Genomic DNA, 20061 nt, shown 5'->3' with positions numbered 1-20061 from the left:
TATACAATTCTGCCGAAATTCATTTTTACAGATGGAAAATTGGCCGACTTGAAAGCTTTCGAACATTTGCACGAGAGCAGAAGGCGATAGTGCGTAGAAAACTATGTAAGGTAACGATTTCACGGGCAATAGCGCGCATTCGGAACTCTGCCAGCCTTAGCTATCGCGTGCGCGTTGAATCCTTTCTCTGTATATTGTTTACGAGGGTTGCAGACTCCCGTCTCTAAATTATAGTTTGACACCAAAAAAGGGAAAAGGCGTATAGTCTTACTGTGGTCGTTAAAAATCACGTAAACAATGTACAACTCCTGCAACAAATCGAACTGTATTATTTATGAGTAATAACATGCATATAATAGCCTTTTGAAAGTTCTGACACTTTCTGGGACAATGAACATTTACACTTTAGATCTTAGAAGGATATAATTTTGTAGAAATAAATTTGAAGAGATGTTCATGTTAATTAGTTTGCTTATGGTTAAAAATATGAAGCTACTGTTGAGGTGTTCTCATCAGATGTGTATGTTGTTTAATTGCTGTCCGTCTTTAACCCTTTGAGTGCTGTAATTTTTCCCATAAAAAATTTTAGTGCAACATTTTTATCAATTTTATGAATTTTTCTGTATTTTTTGATAATTTTGGACCAAATGGACATCATTTTATTGGGTAAAGTTTGTTATCAAACTTTTGACAAAAATCTGAAAAAAATTGACCAGGGTATATTTTTTAAAGGTGACAAAAATTGACTTTTGCGCTCAAAGGGTTAATGTTCCGAGTTAAACTTTGTGGAAGGTTGGCCCTCCTATTTTATTTATGAATGACTACCGTTCGGATTCACAGTTTTATTTCAGAGTCCTCAATACACAAGCTTTAGTACTGCACCTTAATTTTCAAGTCTATTGACTGGTATTATTATTATTATTATTTCACTTTATTTCGGACTAAATCAGTCCATATAATTCATGATTCACGTGTAGACAAATTTCTTAAAGCATAACAAAAATATGATTTTCTGTGTTGGTAGAGAAAGACAAAATCAAAGGTACACTATCGATCCACAATTTACAAATATCAGAGATGAAGTAAAGACGATCATGTACCAACCTAACAATCATATTTTCACTTCTCGATAAGCGTGTCATAAAACCATACATTTGTTTTCTATGAAGTGTACAAAGTTGTACAAATTATTGGTAACAAACATTTCACTGGCACTACTCCGTTTGTCAAATCCTAGAAATATCCGAGCCGCATTGTTGTAGGCGACCCTCAACTTTCTCAGGGCACTGGCAGTATGGTTAAACCAGAGGTGTGCCCCATACAATTGATGACAATAAATCTTAAATATCGTACATTTAACATCAAAAGAACATGAGCAGAATTTCCTGAGAAGCATATTAGCTGAAACGTAGAACGATCTTTTCTGTCGTTCAATGTCAGCATCGTCTTTGAAGTGGGTTGTTAATATATAACCAAGATACTTTTTGTTCTCTACGAAAACAAGTTTAACACCATTAAGATATACCGTGGGCAAACGAACAGTACTTGACTTGTCAGTAGTGACACATAAACATTCAGTCTTTCCAGTATTAAAAGTAATGTCGTAAATATCACCACAATTACTACATATATTTACCAGCTTCTGTGTCCCTTTGACAGAGGGACTCAACAAACAAATATCGTCAGCATATATGAGGTGGTTTACGAAGCAACCCCCTACATAACACCCTGTTAAAGAATTTGTAAGTCGTGTACTTAACTGATCAACATAAACATTAAAGAGTTTTGGTGATAAAACTCCCCCTTGTTTCACACCGTTAGAAACTGTGAAACCAGATGAAACACAGTCGCCCCAACGAATAAATATACACTGAGTCCTATACCAGACAAGGAGAAATCTCACAATAAAGATTGGTACTTTACGGGAAATCAACTTCTTTAAAAGTGACCAATGATTTACTCGATCAAATGCTTTAGATGCATCTAAGAAAGTCACAATGACATAACTTCCATGTTTCCTATAGTAGTTGATAACTTCCTTTAAAACCAAAAGACACATATCAGTTGAATGTCCTTTCTTGAAGCCAAACTGGAAAGGCGAAGTTTCCAGAAACGACTCAATTTTTCTCAAAATAACAACTTCCATTATCTTAGAAGCAATGTTCGATAATGCTATCGGACGATAGTTGTTTATACTACTTACATTACTATTCTTATCTTTGATAATCGGGACTAAAATAGTTTCAGAAAGTTTGTTTGGAAATAGACCGTGAACCAACATCGCTGTAAAGCACATACTAAGCAAAACTGACACTTTGGTACTAGCAAGAATAAAGTGTTCTGCTGAAAGTGAATCAGGGCCAGCAGATTAAAGATAAAATAGATTAAAAATAGAAAAAGATATACAGTACACAAAATGTCTGTAAGTCTCAAACGTAGAATGCGCCTCAGGGACTCTGTTTACAATGTTTACAATACTGGTATAGTCTACCACTTGTGGGAGGATCATTTTGAAGCTCATGGAGTCAAGTTTTACCAGCTTATTTTTGTGAAAATCGACAATTTAGACAATCTTCTATGGCAATGATTCAGATGTGTTAAGGTAACTATCAGCTATAACGAGAATGACAAAGGTGAAATTGTCACCATCACAACATCAGATTTTTAACCAGATTGCAGTGTCTCAAACTTGTATGGAATTCGTTGACAGTTCTTTTACGAGTGCTGCCATCTGGATTAATTTGTGACATACATATCAGTTTCTCTCATTGATATAGGGGAGGGGGTATGTCGTTGGTGGGGTTGATATGTCATTGGTGTGGTTGATATGGAGGGAGGAGGTATGTCGTCGGTGGGGTTGATGTATGTTGTAATAACAAGAAAGTTGTGAACTTTGGGGGGCCAGTAAAATATGTCATCTATTTCATGGCAAGATTGTACTCTGTGAGTGGATTGTGAAGCTTTTAAAATCTGACTGGGTGAGCTCTGCAGCAGAAATTTGACAATGAAGAAAATCAGATTATTTCAAAGCTGTGATATGTTGACTGTACCAGTCACCTTGATCCTGCTTTAGAATATCGTCTCCAATAAAAATGAGTGAGAACACACTTCACATCAGTCTTACTGACAAAAAATTTATTCCAATGTCAAACTCAAACATCTGACAATCTGCTTCGCACATCTCTCTCTCTCATAAACACACAACTATTACTGCATAATAGACAGGCATAGTTTTTTCATCTATAATCTTCAAAAAAATCACATCAACATACAAAAATGACACTGCAAAAATTGTTTATGCATATTAAAGAAATATGATACAAGAGTATATATTCTCACAAAATTAGTTTAATCAGAATTCAACACACTCTATTATTCATTTCGCCTCAATGATTTGTAATATGAACATTAATACTGGGCTAACTTATTCACAGAATCTGCATTTCATCACCAAATTAATTTTTTTTATTTGGTGACAACAAATCCAATCTTAAAATACAACATAAGGTCTGGTATCTTCTTAATAAACCAAACCATTCACCACCTAAAGGATTTGAACATCTTTTGATGGTGTAACTTGGTTCTATTACATAAACAAAAGTGCTTATGATCGCATAGACATATTACAACTTACAAAGGGTCTTCCACGTTTGAAATTTCTTTGCAATTTTGTACAGGAGGTTCAAGTATTCTGGATAAGGTAGGAGAGCAACTGTGGGTTATTTTTACATCAGTTTGTGTGACCTTTAACCTATACTGCCGTTTGAGGTGATTGGTGATTTGTACAAGGGAGAAATGAAGCTTCTTCAAATATTCATTTGAAAAAGTTCAAGGCCAAGTATAATCATTTTAATTTACTTTTTTGCGACATAAGTACAAGTCTGAGAGAGACTTTGACTCTCTTGTGTATATTTTCATCAGTGCCTTTGAAAAAATGAGTGGACCACACTCTGACAATCTGAAAGGTAAAGACCTTACTATAGGATTAGGTTGGAATGAAATAAACATTGAAAGAAACCTGTAGAAAATGCCCTGTCTGCAGGTGAACATTTCAGATATCAACAATTGCTATAAAAGAGGACTATGTGGAAAAAAACAAAAACCTTCATATTTTCAGAAAGGCTCCACCTACGATGTAATTGTTCATACTCTCAAGTGAAAATAATTAAATTTGACGGCCCAATGCAAGTGGGGCGTATCTCCTTGCCTTTGCTTTAACACAGGCTATATGCCCCTCTAGTACTGAGCCATCATACTGTGATAAGCCTACTGCTTCATACTGTGATGATTTCATTCACTCAACCCAGTACATGGAAGATTTTTGCTTTTCCACTGGTCCCATCTCCACTATCACGAGAACTTTTAAAAAGAAATGAACAATTTTAGCAATCAAAGAACACAGTTATACCTATTTCACAGCTTCTGAAATGAGAAAGCGAAGTACCACAATCATACAGAATTTTATTGCTATATTTTTTTATGCACAACAAAAGAGGCAGTCAACAAACACACAGGGTAAATGAAAATTTCAACGTAAGTAGATTTTCTTTGTAAAGCAAGTACAAGATTTTTTTCATTATATTCACATTTTTTTTGCATGAGAAAATGGCAGTTTGCTCTGAACATGTTGACTAACATAAAAAAGTCCTACATCATTAAAATAAAATCCTAAATATTTTGTAAACATTTTGTCTCTTCACTGATCAGTCACAAACAACTTCAAAGAGGAAACACATCGTTCAAAGACAGTAAGATCTGGTTAACTATTTCTCTTTCTCAGTTTCATCAAATACTAACGTGATAACAATTGAGTAAATTTTCAAATGGGTAAAGAATGAATTTCACAACTCAGAACATGATGTATGTACAATCAGTAAGTTTTCAATTAATTTTTACTGTCCAAATCAATATTCAATTAAATTTTAATGGTCCTGAAAATAGTAAATAAACATACATACTCATATATATATATATATATATATATATATATATATATATATATATATATATATATATATATATATATATATATATATATATATATATATATATATGAGAGACACATGTTAAGTGATATAATAACACCAAGCAGATTGAGAAGATCTGTACATCCTAATAAGTCATGGACATAATTTGTCTTATATTTTGATGTCTGAAACTTTTGACCAATTCATATGTACATGGCTTCATAGTGTCTACTTTGCTTTGGTGGCAGTGACCCGATCTTGCCTTCAGCAGGGCCCAGTTCTTGAGTTCAAGTGCGCGCTTGGTCATTCACTTTCTGACTCTGAGAATCAAGAGAAAATAGAAAAGGGTAGAATAAAAACAGGTGGGAAACCATCTAATGCAATGAAATATTCATTGAATACTTTCTTTGTTCTTACTGCCAGGATAATAAATTTTTTGCATTTCAGTTGCAATCATGGTCATCTCTGCAAATCGCTGGTATCACTACAGCTGTTCTTAGATATACTGTGAGATGGCTAGACAACACTGAAAGCAAGCGAGTGTAGTGAGATGCAAGGTTGGTGTGTTACATGTTTCGCATGTCTAAACAACATCAGGTCCAATCCTCCTCATGAAAAAAATCCTGTTTTCTTAGGGGGCTTTTCCTTAACTTGATTCCCTAGTAATATGGCAATTCATTGAATTGTTTCCTGTGGGCCCAGTATTTCTCAGCTTTGCTTGGAGTTTAAACAGGATGAAATCCTCCCTGAATGACAGTACGTAAAACCAACACCAGATCGCCAATTAGCATGTTAATTGTTCACTGCATTATACAACCTGCCAATGAGTCATTGATCACATGGGGCAAGCGGAAACCTACCATCATTACTAATTTGGTTACTTTGTGCCTTCCCCTCCACAGCGTCTTCCGGCAGCGATGCATCAGGGTTTTTCAAGCTATCAGCATCCCCTGCCAACTCAGACTCTCCCCCACTTTCCAGTACCTCTAGCGCTGCTTGCACCGCAGTGTTGCCGGCTTGCTCTTCATCCATTTTTTCTTGAAGTTGGATCTACAGGAAATAGCATACCCATCATGGTTTAAAGTGAAAAATTCAAGCTCTGTCATACCAGCTAGTTTAACAGCTAAGCTGAATTTATACACTGCTGCAATGTTTCCTTGTCGTGGGCAAGCATCTAGAACTATGGACTAAAAAGGAAGCTAGCTGCAGCACTGGGGTCCAGGTCAGAGTAGGCGTGAAGGTTACAATCGGGGTTAAGACCAAGGAAAAACCATTTTCAGTTTGCTTGCTGTACCAGCTCCATAATTCTTAACAAGTATCTTGTTGAAACATAACAAGTAGCTTGTAGAAATCGTTGTTATCTAAACATTTGCACAGTAATTTCATGATCTTCTCTGCCATTCAACTGCCTTAGTGAGAACTTCACTAAGATTTGCCTAGATTTGTCCTGCATGGGTGAAATTCACTGACAATTCATTCAAAATTGGACAAAGCAACGTAGAGCATCATGAAGTGGCCACGTGTCATGATCAATACAGTGAACTTGCACAAAATTATCAAGTTCTGTAGAGGAGCTGTTGGAAGAACTATGCATTGAAAACACGACCCATAAATACAGCTACATATACATGTCCACCTGACCATACAATGATTACAGAGTGCATGTACAGCCCAGTCATACCTGTGAAAGACTTGTAAGTGATCCAGGCAAGTCATCAATTGTCACCTCGTTTTCATCTTCTTTATCTTGGGCGGCAGAGTCTCCGTTGACCTGAAGTACATGTACTTCTGTTGGTGCTGGATCCTCAGCAGGGTTCTCAGCAGTCTCAGCTTTCTGAGCAGAATCTTCCTCCTTCTCCTCCATGGTCTCCACTTTCTCCGTTGTGTCCTCCTCTTTCTCTTCTTCGCTCTGCTCTTTCTGCTTGGTGGCGCTTTCCGCTGCCTGGGTATCCTACAGAGCCATTTGAGTGTCAGGGGGGTTACGAAGGACAATTGTAGGTAAATTTCTGGAGTTCTCTCAAAATGCAAATAGCAGTGAAACTGATATTTCAATGCTTTTAGGAGAAAGAGATTCTGACTTTGTTGACTTGAAAAAGAAATGTATCAACTCAAGACAAAGACTGGACGATCCAGTGTCTGAGGTAGGGCTGTACCCTTCCTCTAACACAAATGGAAGGGTACAGCCCTGTCTCAAGAGACGGGTCGCCCAGGCTACTCTAGACAGTAACAACTTCTGAGACAAGCAATGGTGGACTAAAGTGAGACATGCCACATGACATGGTAATAACTAGCTGTCACATGATTATATCTGGCATGGCGTACATTGAGCTTACATATTCTAGGCTAATGCTGACAAACGATGACCTGACGCAGACGTGGCTAGTAACAACAGAATGGGGGATGCGTGTCTGATGACAAATTGATGACTAACTTACCTGTATTTCAGCATCAAAGCCTTCATTGGCCGCTGTAGCCGCCATGATTGTTGTGGTGTATTCTTGGACTTCGCTAACTGTATCCTGTTCCTCGTCCTCTTCACCGCTGCCAGTACTGAAAATCATCAAGGGATGAACACTTTGTCATGTACTGCTTCAAGAACCTTACCCGCCGTCATCGACATCATAGGCATTTGCTAATCATTATGGCTTTTTATGGTTCATTTGAGAATTTTCTGCAAAATTCTTGACAGGTCATAAAGTTAGGATTCGTAAGTTTATAACATTTTCAGAGACTATTAGTTGCAGTGAGTTACATGCAGCAGAGGAAGAATTTTGAATGCTTTACCTGGTGTGTGGTTTTGACTCGCTGACAGATAGCTCTATCTTGACAGTCTTTGTGGCCATTGTCTCGCTGTCTCTGTACATGCGACAAAAAAGTCAACAACATCAATTTATGTGTGTATTTTTAACCCTGAATGAGGGTTTTCACTTTCACAGCCAGTTTAATTTGAATTCCACTACTGGTGACCGGATAAATCTGTGCCTGTCACAATTCCAAATCAGAATCACATCTTTCATCTACATGATCAACATGCCCGGCTACCAACATTGCATATGACTCCATTTCTATTCTCATTCCACTTTCAATATCAGTGTGCCTTCTGTGCAAATATAATGCGAAACTGACTCACAAGCATTTATTTGGCACGAAAAAATTCCCAATGTACAGGTACAGTACAGTCCACGCAGAACCCGTCACTGGTGCGGGAACAATGCCCGCATAAAAAGTGCATTGTGCGCGCACGAAACGAGCATCATTGCCAGCAGTATGCGGGCAGATAAAGTGCACTGTGCCGGCACTGTGCGGGCACGATTCGCGCATCGTCACTGTGCGGGCATTGTTGCAATGTGAGGCCCATTCACACCTTGACCTTGAATGTACAGTACAGTCCACGCAGAACCCGTCACTGGTGCGGGAACAATGCCCGCATAAAAAGTGCATTGTGCGCGCACGAAACGAGCATCATTGCCAGCAGTATGCGGGCAGATAAAGTGCACTGTGCCGGCACTGTACGGGCACGATTCGCGCATCGTCACTGTGCGGGCATTGTTGCAATGTGAGGCACATTCACACCTTGACCTTGAATGCATGGCTGAGTTGAACGCTGTTGCATGTGAATATAAGTTGTAAGTTGTAAGAGTTTCATTCTTGTGGACAAAAATTGCAACAAGTGGACGTACAAGTGGCTACTGTTGTGCTGGGTTTTGTCATCGGCTCAGCCGAACTTTGACCCATTGCTGATTGGGTGGGAGTTGCGACGTTTAGTGTCATTTAATAATACTAGAACGATTTTAGGCCGGGGGTAAAGGGAAAACTCTTTACGTACAACAATGCATGATCTGTTCCTGTGAAATTGTTTCTCTCACTTGGTGCGCTGTGAAGATCGAGTTCGATCGAAAATTATCAAATTTCTCAAATAAAGATGACATCACTGGTCGTGAGACGTGGTGTTGAAGAAACTGAGTGAGGCTGTGATGGTGACGATAGGTACATGTAAGTTGTTGCCATAACCGTAACGCATCGTAGAAGACAAGTCAACACAACAATAAAAATTCTTGATCTGTTTTCTATTTTTCAAAATGTGTACTTTATAACAGGAAGACGATTTATGGCAGAAGTGAATGCCTGTGAACTTGAATCACTCTAGTCTATACGAGCTCATATTCTTTTTTTCAATTGTCAGAAAAGACGATTTAGAACTAAAAATGCTGAACTTCTGTGACAGTTTCACGGCTTTCTTCCTCTTTTTCATGCCTAATCGTAATCGTGACACTCATTTTCGGTTCACATTATCATGTTTATTATGCCATGCAATTAAATGCAAGGAAGTCAGAAATAACGTTTCGTTGCTTACTCCCCTGTAGCGTCATACTTTCTCGATACAGTAATCACGGTCCCTCTATCACAATGATATTACTGGTATGTACATGCAGGTGAGGTTGTTTAGTGTGACGCCTGGAAAGACCAAAATTCTACAAGACGCATACTCTTCTATGGTTTGGTTTTTCCCTTCGATGTACGGAACGATTGAACTGAGAAGCACAAAAATCGCGATTGAGGTTCTGCTTCGTAAACCTGTCCTCGTAAATTTCAATGATTTCACAAGCCGAACGTCTCTATCAGCATATTTCTAGCCAACTATCACAATTAGTGGCACAAATAAAATGAATAATGTGAGTGGAGTAAACTGACCATGTTCGTAAGTAATAACTTGAATTTTCTCCACAGACATGAAAACAAAATATTCGTTTTGGGCGACAGCGCTCGACTTGTTTTCTTGCCGATCATGCCGATGTTTACAGAGGGTGAAAGGTTGCGCGACAGTACACGTTGGTCGGAACCATTATCTAAGTTGCGGTAGGAAAATCTCCATGAAGTTTTGATACGTTCCTCGGATATTCCGTACGAAAAATATTAAATGGACAACATGGTAGTCGATGTTGAGAAAGTCATGATCATCATACTGCCAACGCAATCATACAAACTACGGTGACGCCGCGTAATTTTTCATCGCCACCGGTGCTTCACGATAAAGTCCAACATTAAAATTTGTTTCCCTTGTCATTACGACCATCTGAAAAAAAAACTACCGAAAAAATACGGCTTCTGCTTATATTTTACATATGAGCTAATACCCGATAAGGTCCAATATTCAAATTGTTCCCACTCCGAATGAAATCGGGGCCAAAAATCTTGAAAAAATATCACGTCTTTTTTGTGATAATGTCAGACAATACCATGCCAAAAAAGTCCGATATTCAAAAACTGTTCCAACCCAAACTTTTTAGTGACGAAAACTAAAACACTGTGCCAGTTTCTGATTGTATTTTCCGTTCGAGTCGACACCTGACGAACCGAATTTCAAATGTTTCCCGCCCCCAACTATTTGCTGCAGAAAAATACGTCTTTTTCATGTCGTGTTTTACGTTGATCAAATCAAACTCTGTAAAATACGCGCGGTGCAGTGTGTTCTAAATCGTACTCTGAACGTTATTAGTATATCACAGTGAAGTCTATTACGTCACCACAGGTCTTCAGTGTCGTTTTATTTTGTGACAGTCGTTCGGGGACGACATTCCCTCCACATCGAATAAGTATACATTGAGGTACAAGAAGGACGAACTTTCCTGGTTACATTGTGAACAAAAGCTTGGGGCCGAAACGGGAAGAGTTGCCCGGGAAACACGTCAAATTTTGCTACACTGTCGTCCAGATGACCTTGAAGACTTGACGTGGGTTGCAATCGCCACCCAGAGCAGACATTGTCCTCGGCCTATTCAATAGCGTCTACGCACCAATCAGCATGATCAGGCGATGGGTCACAAAGGTCATCGAAGTATGCAACAATTTACAGTAAAGATTCGCGTCGGCATGATTGTTTAAATAATTGCGATCACATTGCTGGTGTATACTATCAAGTTCGGAAACACTTTTAAAGGAATAAATATAATTTTTCTACAAAAATAATTCCGTAATTTTTTGAAGTAATCATAAAGCCACGAACTTAACGTTTCGAATCTGCAACTGGGTTATTGTTTAGATGAACTCAACCACGCTGAAACAGGGGTACTCTTACCATTGGCGGCATTTTCCCCACTGCCAACGTCAGTCATACCTTCAGTGCAATGGGTAGTCGTAACAAAAGAACGATGTCGCTTCTTGCATCAACGTGTCAAAGAACGCGAAGTAAAGCAGACGTATCAGTACTTGTAGAAACACTAACGTACTGGATGTTTTTTGAAGTATCAGTCTTGATCCACGGATAAATCAGCACCAAAAATATCTAACTTTCCGAGGTTCGTGTTACAGTCGGTACGATTTAAAAATACTTGCGATTAAATCGTTGTTTGACGCAGTTTTAAATGTCGACAATGCATTTTACTATTCAAAAACTAAAAGAAAATTAAGTTAATGTGCCACATAACAAGTTGTCCTTTTAAAGGCCACCAAATTTGAAGAAGGAATTACGAGTAAAAGTTTGGAATAAATGAGACTTGCACAAGGATTTCAAAGATAATGTTTTTATTTCCACCCCCTAAAAATTAAAAAATCTGAACCGGCGATTGTCTGAATATTACACCTGATTAAAACTGCAATAAAAATTTTTGGTCGGGGCGCTAACGCGGAGATGTATGACACCAATTTTCACCATTCGGAGAACTTCTGGAAATGTATTGTTTATGACACATTCTCCACGGGTTATGCGATTTAATGAAGAACATGTTCGTCGTCTTTGAGTTTGCAGAATTGAATTACGTTGACAGTATATAGCCTTGATATGTATGGGAAAATGTATGGTGCGTTTTTACACCGACAATGACAACTTTTGAGGTATTTTTTGCTATTTCCATCATTTTATATGACTCGAATCTTTGGTTCAAAGTGAAAGTTCAGCATGTAAAATGTTTTATTGAACAAGACCGCATCGGTCAACAGTCAATGGTCTACACGTCGCATGGTCGCTATGGAAACCAGGAGTTTCCAAGAATAGCAGGAGAATTCCTCGAAGCATTATGCTCCCATGGGACTTTGTCGGACCACGGTTCCACAGAGGGCTTTCAAATCGACAAAATGGAATTATTCACGTTTTTTATCTGTCACTTCTGAACGTCAAATACATGTTGACCACGAAATTAGTTCAGTCAAGTCACTTCAATTTGTAAATTTTGGTACATTTACATTTCGATGTATGTTTGACTCGTCATGAAACAAAGGTCGCAGTTCTGGTCCAAGGACGTTCACGCAGGAGACAGTATCGACTCAAGTCTACCCCGAAAATTTTGAACGTCTTTTAAAGCCGATAGACGCAAGTTGCTGTGAAGACCAGCAGCCCAAAACTGACAGAAAGAGTCTCAGATTTAATAGTATGTATCGCATCGATATAACTTTCAAAAAAATGTTATGCTTTTAACTTTCTACAAACTGTGGAGGGACGGTACATCGTAATACAATACAGGACCTGTATAAATGTTTAGAACTTCTGTCGTCATATTTCCCGGTCGGATAAAGCCGCCTGCTTTAATTCCCCGAAGAAGCCTAGAATTGTATTTTACACGATGACTACAGAGGCAGATTCGAACTTAGCGGTAGCCATATTTGCTTGGAAATGCCCAATCGGACAGGGCATGCAGTTTGCAGTCTGGATATTTTCGCGACTTATAGGTCATTTTGGAACTGGGTTTTCTCGTTTCACATTCTGGCATCTCAGTGCCTGGTTTAGTCGTAGAGTGTACTACCATGGAGCTACTACCTCCATGGTACTACTGACCCTCTTTCAACACAGTGCATGCGTGATGGCTCAGATATTTTTTAAAAGGGACACGCACCGGACCATAGACTTTAAAAACGGTTTTTAAGGTCTATGACCGGACAGACCGCGGATGTATTTTTGTACGAGACATCCATGGACCACGGTGCCTCTACAAAACTCGGACTTGGCATCTCAGCAAAATGGTTCGCCGATTCGGCTACCTTTGAAACTTCAGTTCGATTTTTTTGCGACAAACACGGCAGAATTAGCACGAAAAATCATTAAGCCAATGAAAACACTTGCATTTTCCTACGACATCACCGCTGACTTTACTTCAGTATGATAGTGACTCGATATTGCTAACTGCAGTGTCTACTATAGCTGCAATAATTGTAGCCCTTGGTTGGTGGGGATTGGGCTTCTGTCGTGCGGCTCGCGCCTTGGCGCGAGCCGCACGACAGAAGCCCAATCCCCACCAACCAAGGGCTACAATTATTGCAGCTATGTCTACTATAGACAGTCGGATCCAGAGCAAAGTCGTTCGTGTAATCGTAAAAAGTTCAGGACAAAAATACAAGCTGTTGATTTCAAAAACAAATTTTATTTCGATGCTAGTTGTTATTTCCTGGGCGCTCTCGTTTCCTTACCTGTGTAAAAAGGATGCGTTGTTTCAAATACAACAAATTGACCGGGCAACAATTCAAAACTTGTTATTCTTCACCCTCCCTAATATACTAGTAAAATGGTTTACAATCTGGTGCTTCTATGTATCAGGTTTCGCAATCATGCTTTAGTTCATGTACGATGTCTACTCTACGGCAAATGACTGACGAATTCATTCAGAAAATTCCCCTGGCATATTGCATAACAATGTGGTGCCTGTGATATTACTAATACGTATCATGAACTTTATTTATTGTAAATGGTCACAATAATGTTCACTTGTTGCAATTTTTCACAAAGCACGTCTAACCACGGTCTACACGTCCGTGTTCCAACCTTAGACCACGATCCGTGAGAGGTCTAGTGTCGAGGTCCAGCAGAGTTTGAGGTAGATTTCTTCGGAGCTCTACGCATACTGTACGCATGTGATATTATCTTACTGTGACCTGTCTACGACTAAGATTTTTTTATGGATTTTAGAGTTGCCTTAGGCAGACAAAGAGTTTGGAACTGGTTTCAGGACTCAAGATTATTCAGTTACTCCCAGCCGCCGCAATTTCAGTTAGGCAAGTGTAGCAATGTTGTCACCGACAACTACCTTTTTTGAGTTCAATACCCGCATTGTGCGGGCACATTTTGTTCAGTGCGGGCACAGTGCTCGTAAAGTGCTCGCACAGTGCTCGTAAAATGCTGGCACTTCACACCCAATTGTGCTGGCATAATGCGCTAAGAGTGCTGGTATTGTGCTCGCAAAATGCCAGCACAATGACAGGTTCTGCGTGGACTGTACTGTATGGCTGAGTTGAACGCTGTTGCATGTGAATGTAAGTTGGAGTTTCATTCTTGTGGACAAAAATTGCAACAAGTGGATGTACAAGTGACTACTGTAGTGCGTGGTTTTTGTCCTTATCCGCTCAGCCGCCAAACTTTGACCTATTGCTGATTGGGTGGGAGTTGCGACGTTTAGTGTCATTTACTAATACTAGTACGATTTTAGGCCGGGGGTAAAGTGAAAACTCTTTACGTACAATGCATGATCTGTTACTGTGAAATTGTTTCTCTGACTTGGTGTGCTGTGAAGTTCGAGTCCGATAGAAAATTATCGAATTTCTCAAATAAAGATGACATCACTGGTCGTGAGAAGTGGTGTTGAAGAAACTGACTGAGGCTGTGATGGTGACGATATGTACACGTAAGTTGTTGCCATGACCGTAACGCATCGTAGAAGACAAGTCAACACAACAATAAAAATTCTCGATCTGTTTGCTATTTTTCAAAATGTGTACTTTATAACAGGAAGACGATTTATCATGGCAGAAGTGAATGCTTGTTAACTTGAATCACTCTAGTCTATACGAGCTCATATTCTTTTTTTCAATTGTCAAAAAAGACGATTTAGAACTAAAAATGCTGAACTTCTGTGACAGTTTCACGGCTTTCTTCCTCTTTTTCATGCCTAATCGTAATCATGACACTTATTTTCAGTTCACATTATCATGTTTATGCCATGCAAGGAGGTCAGAAATAACGTTTCGTTGCTTACTCCCCTGTAGCGCGTCATACTTTCTCGATATACAGTAATCACGGTCCGTCTATCACAATGATATTACCGGTATGTACATGCAGGTGAGGTTCTTTTGTGTGACGCCTGGAAAGACCAAAATTCTAAAAGACGCATACTCTTATATGGTTTGGTTTTTCCTTTCGAAGTACGGAACGATTGAACTGAGAAGCACAAAAATCGCGACTGAGGTTCTGCTTCGTAAACCTGTCCTCGTAAATTTCAATGATTTCACAAGCCGAACGTCTCTATCAGCATTTTTTCTAGCCAACTATCACTATTTGTGTCACAAATAAAATGAATAATGTGAGTGGAGTAAACTGACCATGTTCGTAAGTAATAACTTGAATTTTCTCAACAGACATGAAAACAAAATATTCGTTTTGGGCGACAGCGCTCGACGTTTAGCTTTCTTGCCGATCATGCCGATGTTTACAGAGGGTGAAAGGTCGCGCGACAGTACACGTTGGTCGAACCATTATCTAAGTTGCGATAGGAAAATTTCCATGAAGCTTTGATACGTTCCTCGGATATTCCGTACGAAAAATATTAAATGGACAACATGGTAGTCGATGTAGAGAAAGTCATGATCATTATACTGCCAACGCAATCATACAAACTACAACAACGCCGCGTAATTTTTCATCGCCACCGGTGCTTCACGATGAAGTCAAACATTAAAATTTGTTTCCCGGGTCATTACGACCATCTGAAAGCAAATACTACCGAAAAAAATACGGCTTCTGCTTATATTTTTCAAATGAACTAATACCCGATCAGGTCCAATATTCAAAATTGTTTCCATGCACTCCGAATGAAATTGGGGCCAAAAATCTTGAAAAAATATCACGTCTTTTTTGTGATAACGTCAGACAATACCATGCCAAAAAAGTCCGATGTTCTAAAACTGTTCCAACCCCAACTTTTTAGTGACGAAAACTAAAACATTGTGCCAGTTTCTGATAGTATTTTCCGTTCAAGTCGACACCTTACAAACCGAATTTCAAATGTTTCCTGCCCCCAACTATTTGCTGCAGAAAAATATGTCTTTTTCATGTCGTGTTTTACGTTGATCAAATCAAACTCAGTAAAATATGCTCATTGCGGTGTGTTCAAAATCGTACTCCCACTCTGAACGTTATTAGTATATCACAGTGAAGTCTATTACGTCACCACAGGTCTTCAGTGTCGTTTTATTTTGTGACAGACAGTCGCTCGGGCGACGACATTCCCTCCACATCGAATAAGTATACATTGAGGTACCAGAAGAACGAACTTTCCTGGTTACATTGTGAACAAAAGCTTGGGGCCGAAACGGGAAGAGTTGCCCGGGAAACACGTCAAATTTTGCTACACTGTCGTCCAGATGACCTTGAAGACTTGACGAGGATTGCAATCGCCACCCAGAGCAGACATTGTCCTCAGCCTATTCAATAGCGTCTACGCACTAATCAGCATGATCAGGCGATGGGTCACAAAGGTCATCGAAGTATGCAACAATTTACAGTACAGATTCGCGTCGGCATGATTGTTTAAATAATTGCGATCACATAGCTGGTGTATACTATCAAGTTCGGAAACACTTTTAAAGGAATAAATATATTTTTTTTACAAAAATAATTCCGTACTTTTTTGAAGGAATCATAAATCCATGAACTTAATGTTTCGAATCTGCACCTGGGTTATTGTTTAGATGAACTCAACCACGCTGAAACACTGCCAACTTCAGTCATAACTTCAGTGCAATGGGTAGTCATAACGAAAGAACGATGTCGCTTCTCGCATCAACGTGTCAAAGAAAGCGACATTTTAGTGTTGAAGTAAAGCAGACGTATAATCACTACTTGTAGAAACATTAACGTACCGACATTGGATGTTTTTTGATAATAACGCATGCTGGTATCAGCCTTGATCCACGGATACATCAGCACCAAAAAATTCTCTAACTTTCCGAGGTTTGTGTTACAGTCGGTACGATTTAAAAATACTTGCGATTAAATCGTTGTTTGACGCAGTTTTAAATGTCGTCAATGCATTTGACTATTCAAAAACTAAAAGAAAATAAAGTTAATGTGCCACATAACAAGTTGGCCTTTTAAGGGCCACCAAATTTTGAAGAAGGAATTACGAGTAAAAGTTTGGAATAAATGAGACTCACACAAGGATTTCAAAGATTATGTTTTTATTTCCACCCCCTAAAAATTAAAAATCTGAACCGGCGATTGTCTGTATTACACCTAATTAAAACTGCAATAAAAGGTTTTGGGCGGGGCGCTAATGCGGAGATGTATGACACCAATTTTCACCATACCGAGAACTTCTGGAAATGTATTGTTTATGACACATTCTCCACGGGTTATGCGATTTATTGAAGTACATGTTCGTCGTCTTTGAGTTTGCAGAATTGAATAACGTTGACAGTATATAGCCTTGATATGTATGGGAAAATGTATGGTGCGTTTTTACAGCGACAATGACAACTTTTGAGGTATTTTTTGCTATTTCCATCATTTTATATGACTCGAATCTTTGGTTCAAAGTGAAAGTTCGGCATGTAAAATGTTTTATTGTATAAGACCGCATCGGTCAACAGTCAATGGTCTACACGTCGCATGGTCGCTATGGAAACCAGCAGTTTCCAAGAATAGCAGGCAAATTCCTCGACGCATTATGCTCCCATGGGACTTTGTCGGACCACGGTCCCACAGAGGGCTTTCAATTCGACAAAATGGAATTATTCATGTTTATTATCTGTCACTTCTGAACGTCAAAATACATGTTGTCGAACCACGGTCCCACAGAGGGCTTTCAATTCGACAAAATGGAATTATTCACGTTTATTATCTGTCACTTCTGAACGTCAAATACATGTTGACCACGAAATAAGTTCAGTCAAGTCACTTCAATTTGTAAATTTTGGTACATTTACATTTCAATGTATGTTTGACTCGTCATGAAACAAAGGTCGCAGTTCGGGTCAAGGACGTTCACACAGGAGACAGTATATCGACACGAGTCTAACTCCGAAAATTTTTAACGTTTTTTAAAGCCGATAGACGCAAGTTGCTGTGAAGACCAGCATCCCAAAACTGACAGAAAGCGTCTCAGATTTAGTTCTATAGTATGTATCGCATCGATATAGGTAAAAATGTTATGCTTTTAACTTTCTACAAACTGTGGAGGGACGGTACATCGTAATACAATACAGGACCTGTATAAATGTTCAGAACTTCTATTGTCATATTTCCCGGTCGGATAAAGCCGCCTGCTTTAATTCACTGAAACCTAGAATTGTATTTTACACGATGACTACAGAGGCAGATTTGGGCTTAGCGGTAGCCACATTTGCTTGGAAATGCCCGATCGGACAGGGCATGCAGTTTGCAGTCTGGACATTTCGCGACTTATAGGTCATTTTGGAACAAGGTTTTCTCGTTTCACATTCTGGCATCTCAGTGCCTGGATTAGTCGTAGAGTGTACTACGATGTCTACTCTACGGCAAATGACGGACGAATTCATTCAGAAAATTCCCCTGGCATATTGCATAACAATGTGGTCTGTGCCTATGATATTACTGATATGTGTCATGAACTTGATTTATTGTAAATGGCCACAATAATGTTCACTTGTTGCAATTTTTCACAAAGCACGTCCAACCACGGTCTACAGGTCCGTGTTCCAACCTTAGACCATGATCCGTGAGGTCTAGTGTCGAGGTCCAGCAGAGTTTGAGGTAGATTTCTTCGGAGCTCTACGCATACTGTAGCCATGTGATAATATCTTACTGTGACCTGTTTACGACTAAGATTTAGAGTTGCCTTAGGCAGACAAAGAGAGTTTGGAGCTGTTTTAGGACTCAAGATTATTCAGTTACTCCCAGCCGCCGCTATTTCAGTTAGGCAAGTGTAGCAATGTTGTCACCGACAACTACCTCAGCGTGCACATTTTTTTAGTTCAATACCCGCATTGTGCGGGCACATTTTGTTCAGTGCGGGCACAGTGCCCGTAAAGTGCTCGCACAGTGCTCCTAAAATGCTGGCACTTCACACCCAATTGTGCTGGCATAATGCGCTAAGAGTGCTGGCATTGTGCTCGCAAAATGCCAGCACAATGACAGGTTCTGCGTGGGCTGTACTGTATAAGGGTAAAAATCTAAATTGACTCACAGAGGTCAGAAATCTTAAAAGTTGGATAGCAAAGTGCTTAATGATCTAATTTTTTTACATCTGTTAGTTTCATATTGTGTCAATGGTGAATGTATCAAAGATTTTCTGTGTGGAGAAGTACTTGAGGGCACAGTATTCTACTTACTCATCTTTGTCATTGACATCAAAGTTGGCAGCCATAGCATCATCACGTGCCTGTCCAGTGGAAAAAATAAGAAAAAAATCAAGCCTCAGTATAAGTCAGTAAATGAAATCAAACTAAATCAAGGCAAGCTAAGCTAACTGCAATAGTCGTACATCTGAAAGATAAATTGAGTATCTGTACGTAGTCTCTTAGCATTTCAATCTTGGACCAACACATATCAGCGTATGTAAATAGAATACTGTGTTGGATGGTCAAACCATAGGAAGTTGGGCTATGACCATTTCCATTTTGCAAGTCCACAGAGCACAGACAGCAATCCCTCTGAACACATCCACAGGAAGTACATCTTACATTTTGAAACACAAACAGAAAATGCCAGTGAGGCTACAACAGGGGTCATCCTAGCCAGAGCATTAGTGCTATGACTTTCATGAATTATTTTTGAACTGAAAAATGTTTGATCATTACATTATAATCTGGGTCCCATCTGGGTTATTCTGATGTAAAACCAAGAAAAAAACTTTTCTTACAACCTTTCCAAGCTCTTCCTCCTCAGCTGGTGTTATCGCCATGGCAGTCTCCACATTCTGCAATTCTTTTTCTTCTTCTTCCTCTTCTCCATCACTGGATCCTGAATCAGAATCCTCATCGCTGCTCTCTTCATCATCACTTTCTTCTGATGTGCTCTCTCCTGAAATAAATATATATGAACCCAAAGATATCAATTCTCTGAAGTCCGGTAAAAACGACGCAGTAAAATTCCTGCTCTTTAATTGTATGTTTCTCTGTCGTAAAAAGACTACACTTG

At 39.2% G+C, this 20061-nt stretch overlaps 1 protein-coding gene across 26 annotated transcripts in view; it reads right to left on the bottom strand.

Moving 5' to 3' along the window:
- Positions 1-5093: 5093 nt before the first annotated feature.
- LOC139130926 (pericentriolar material 1 protein-like) overlaps positions 5094-20061 on the bottom strand; it is a 48967-nt gene continuing 33999 nt past the window's right edge. For 21 of the 26 annotated variants that reach the window (XM_070696748.1, XM_070696755.1, XM_070696756.1 and 18 more), the window contains 7 exons: positions 19784-19944; positions 19254-19303; positions 7752-7823; positions 7403-7517; positions 6649-6918; positions 5828-6017; positions 5094-5287 (listed from right to left, as the gene is read on the bottom strand). In XM_070696748.1, the coding sequence (XP_070552849.1) occupies positions 5271-5287; positions 5828-6017; positions 6649-6918; positions 7403-7517; positions 7752-7823; positions 19254-19303; positions 19784-19944 (875 nt within the window). In that variant the 3' untranslated portion in view covers positions 5094-5270. The remainder of the gene's footprint in view (positions 5288-5827; positions 6018-6648; positions 6919-7402; positions 7518-7751; positions 7824-19253; positions 19304-19783; positions 19945-20061) is intronic. The other 5 variants (XM_070696768.1, XM_070696742.1, XM_070696750.1 and 2 more) reach the window with 1 other exon arrangement.

This window comes from Ptychodera flava, chromosome 4 (genome assembly GCF_041260155.1).
Source record: "Ptychodera flava strain L36383 chromosome 4, AS_Pfla_20210202, whole genome shotgun sequence".
NCBI lineage: Eukaryota > Metazoa > Hemichordata > Enteropneusta > Ptychoderidae > Ptychodera > Ptychodera flava.
The sequence above is the reverse complement of the archived record's forward strand: the minus strand, read 5'-3'. Positions and strand labels throughout refer to the sequence as shown.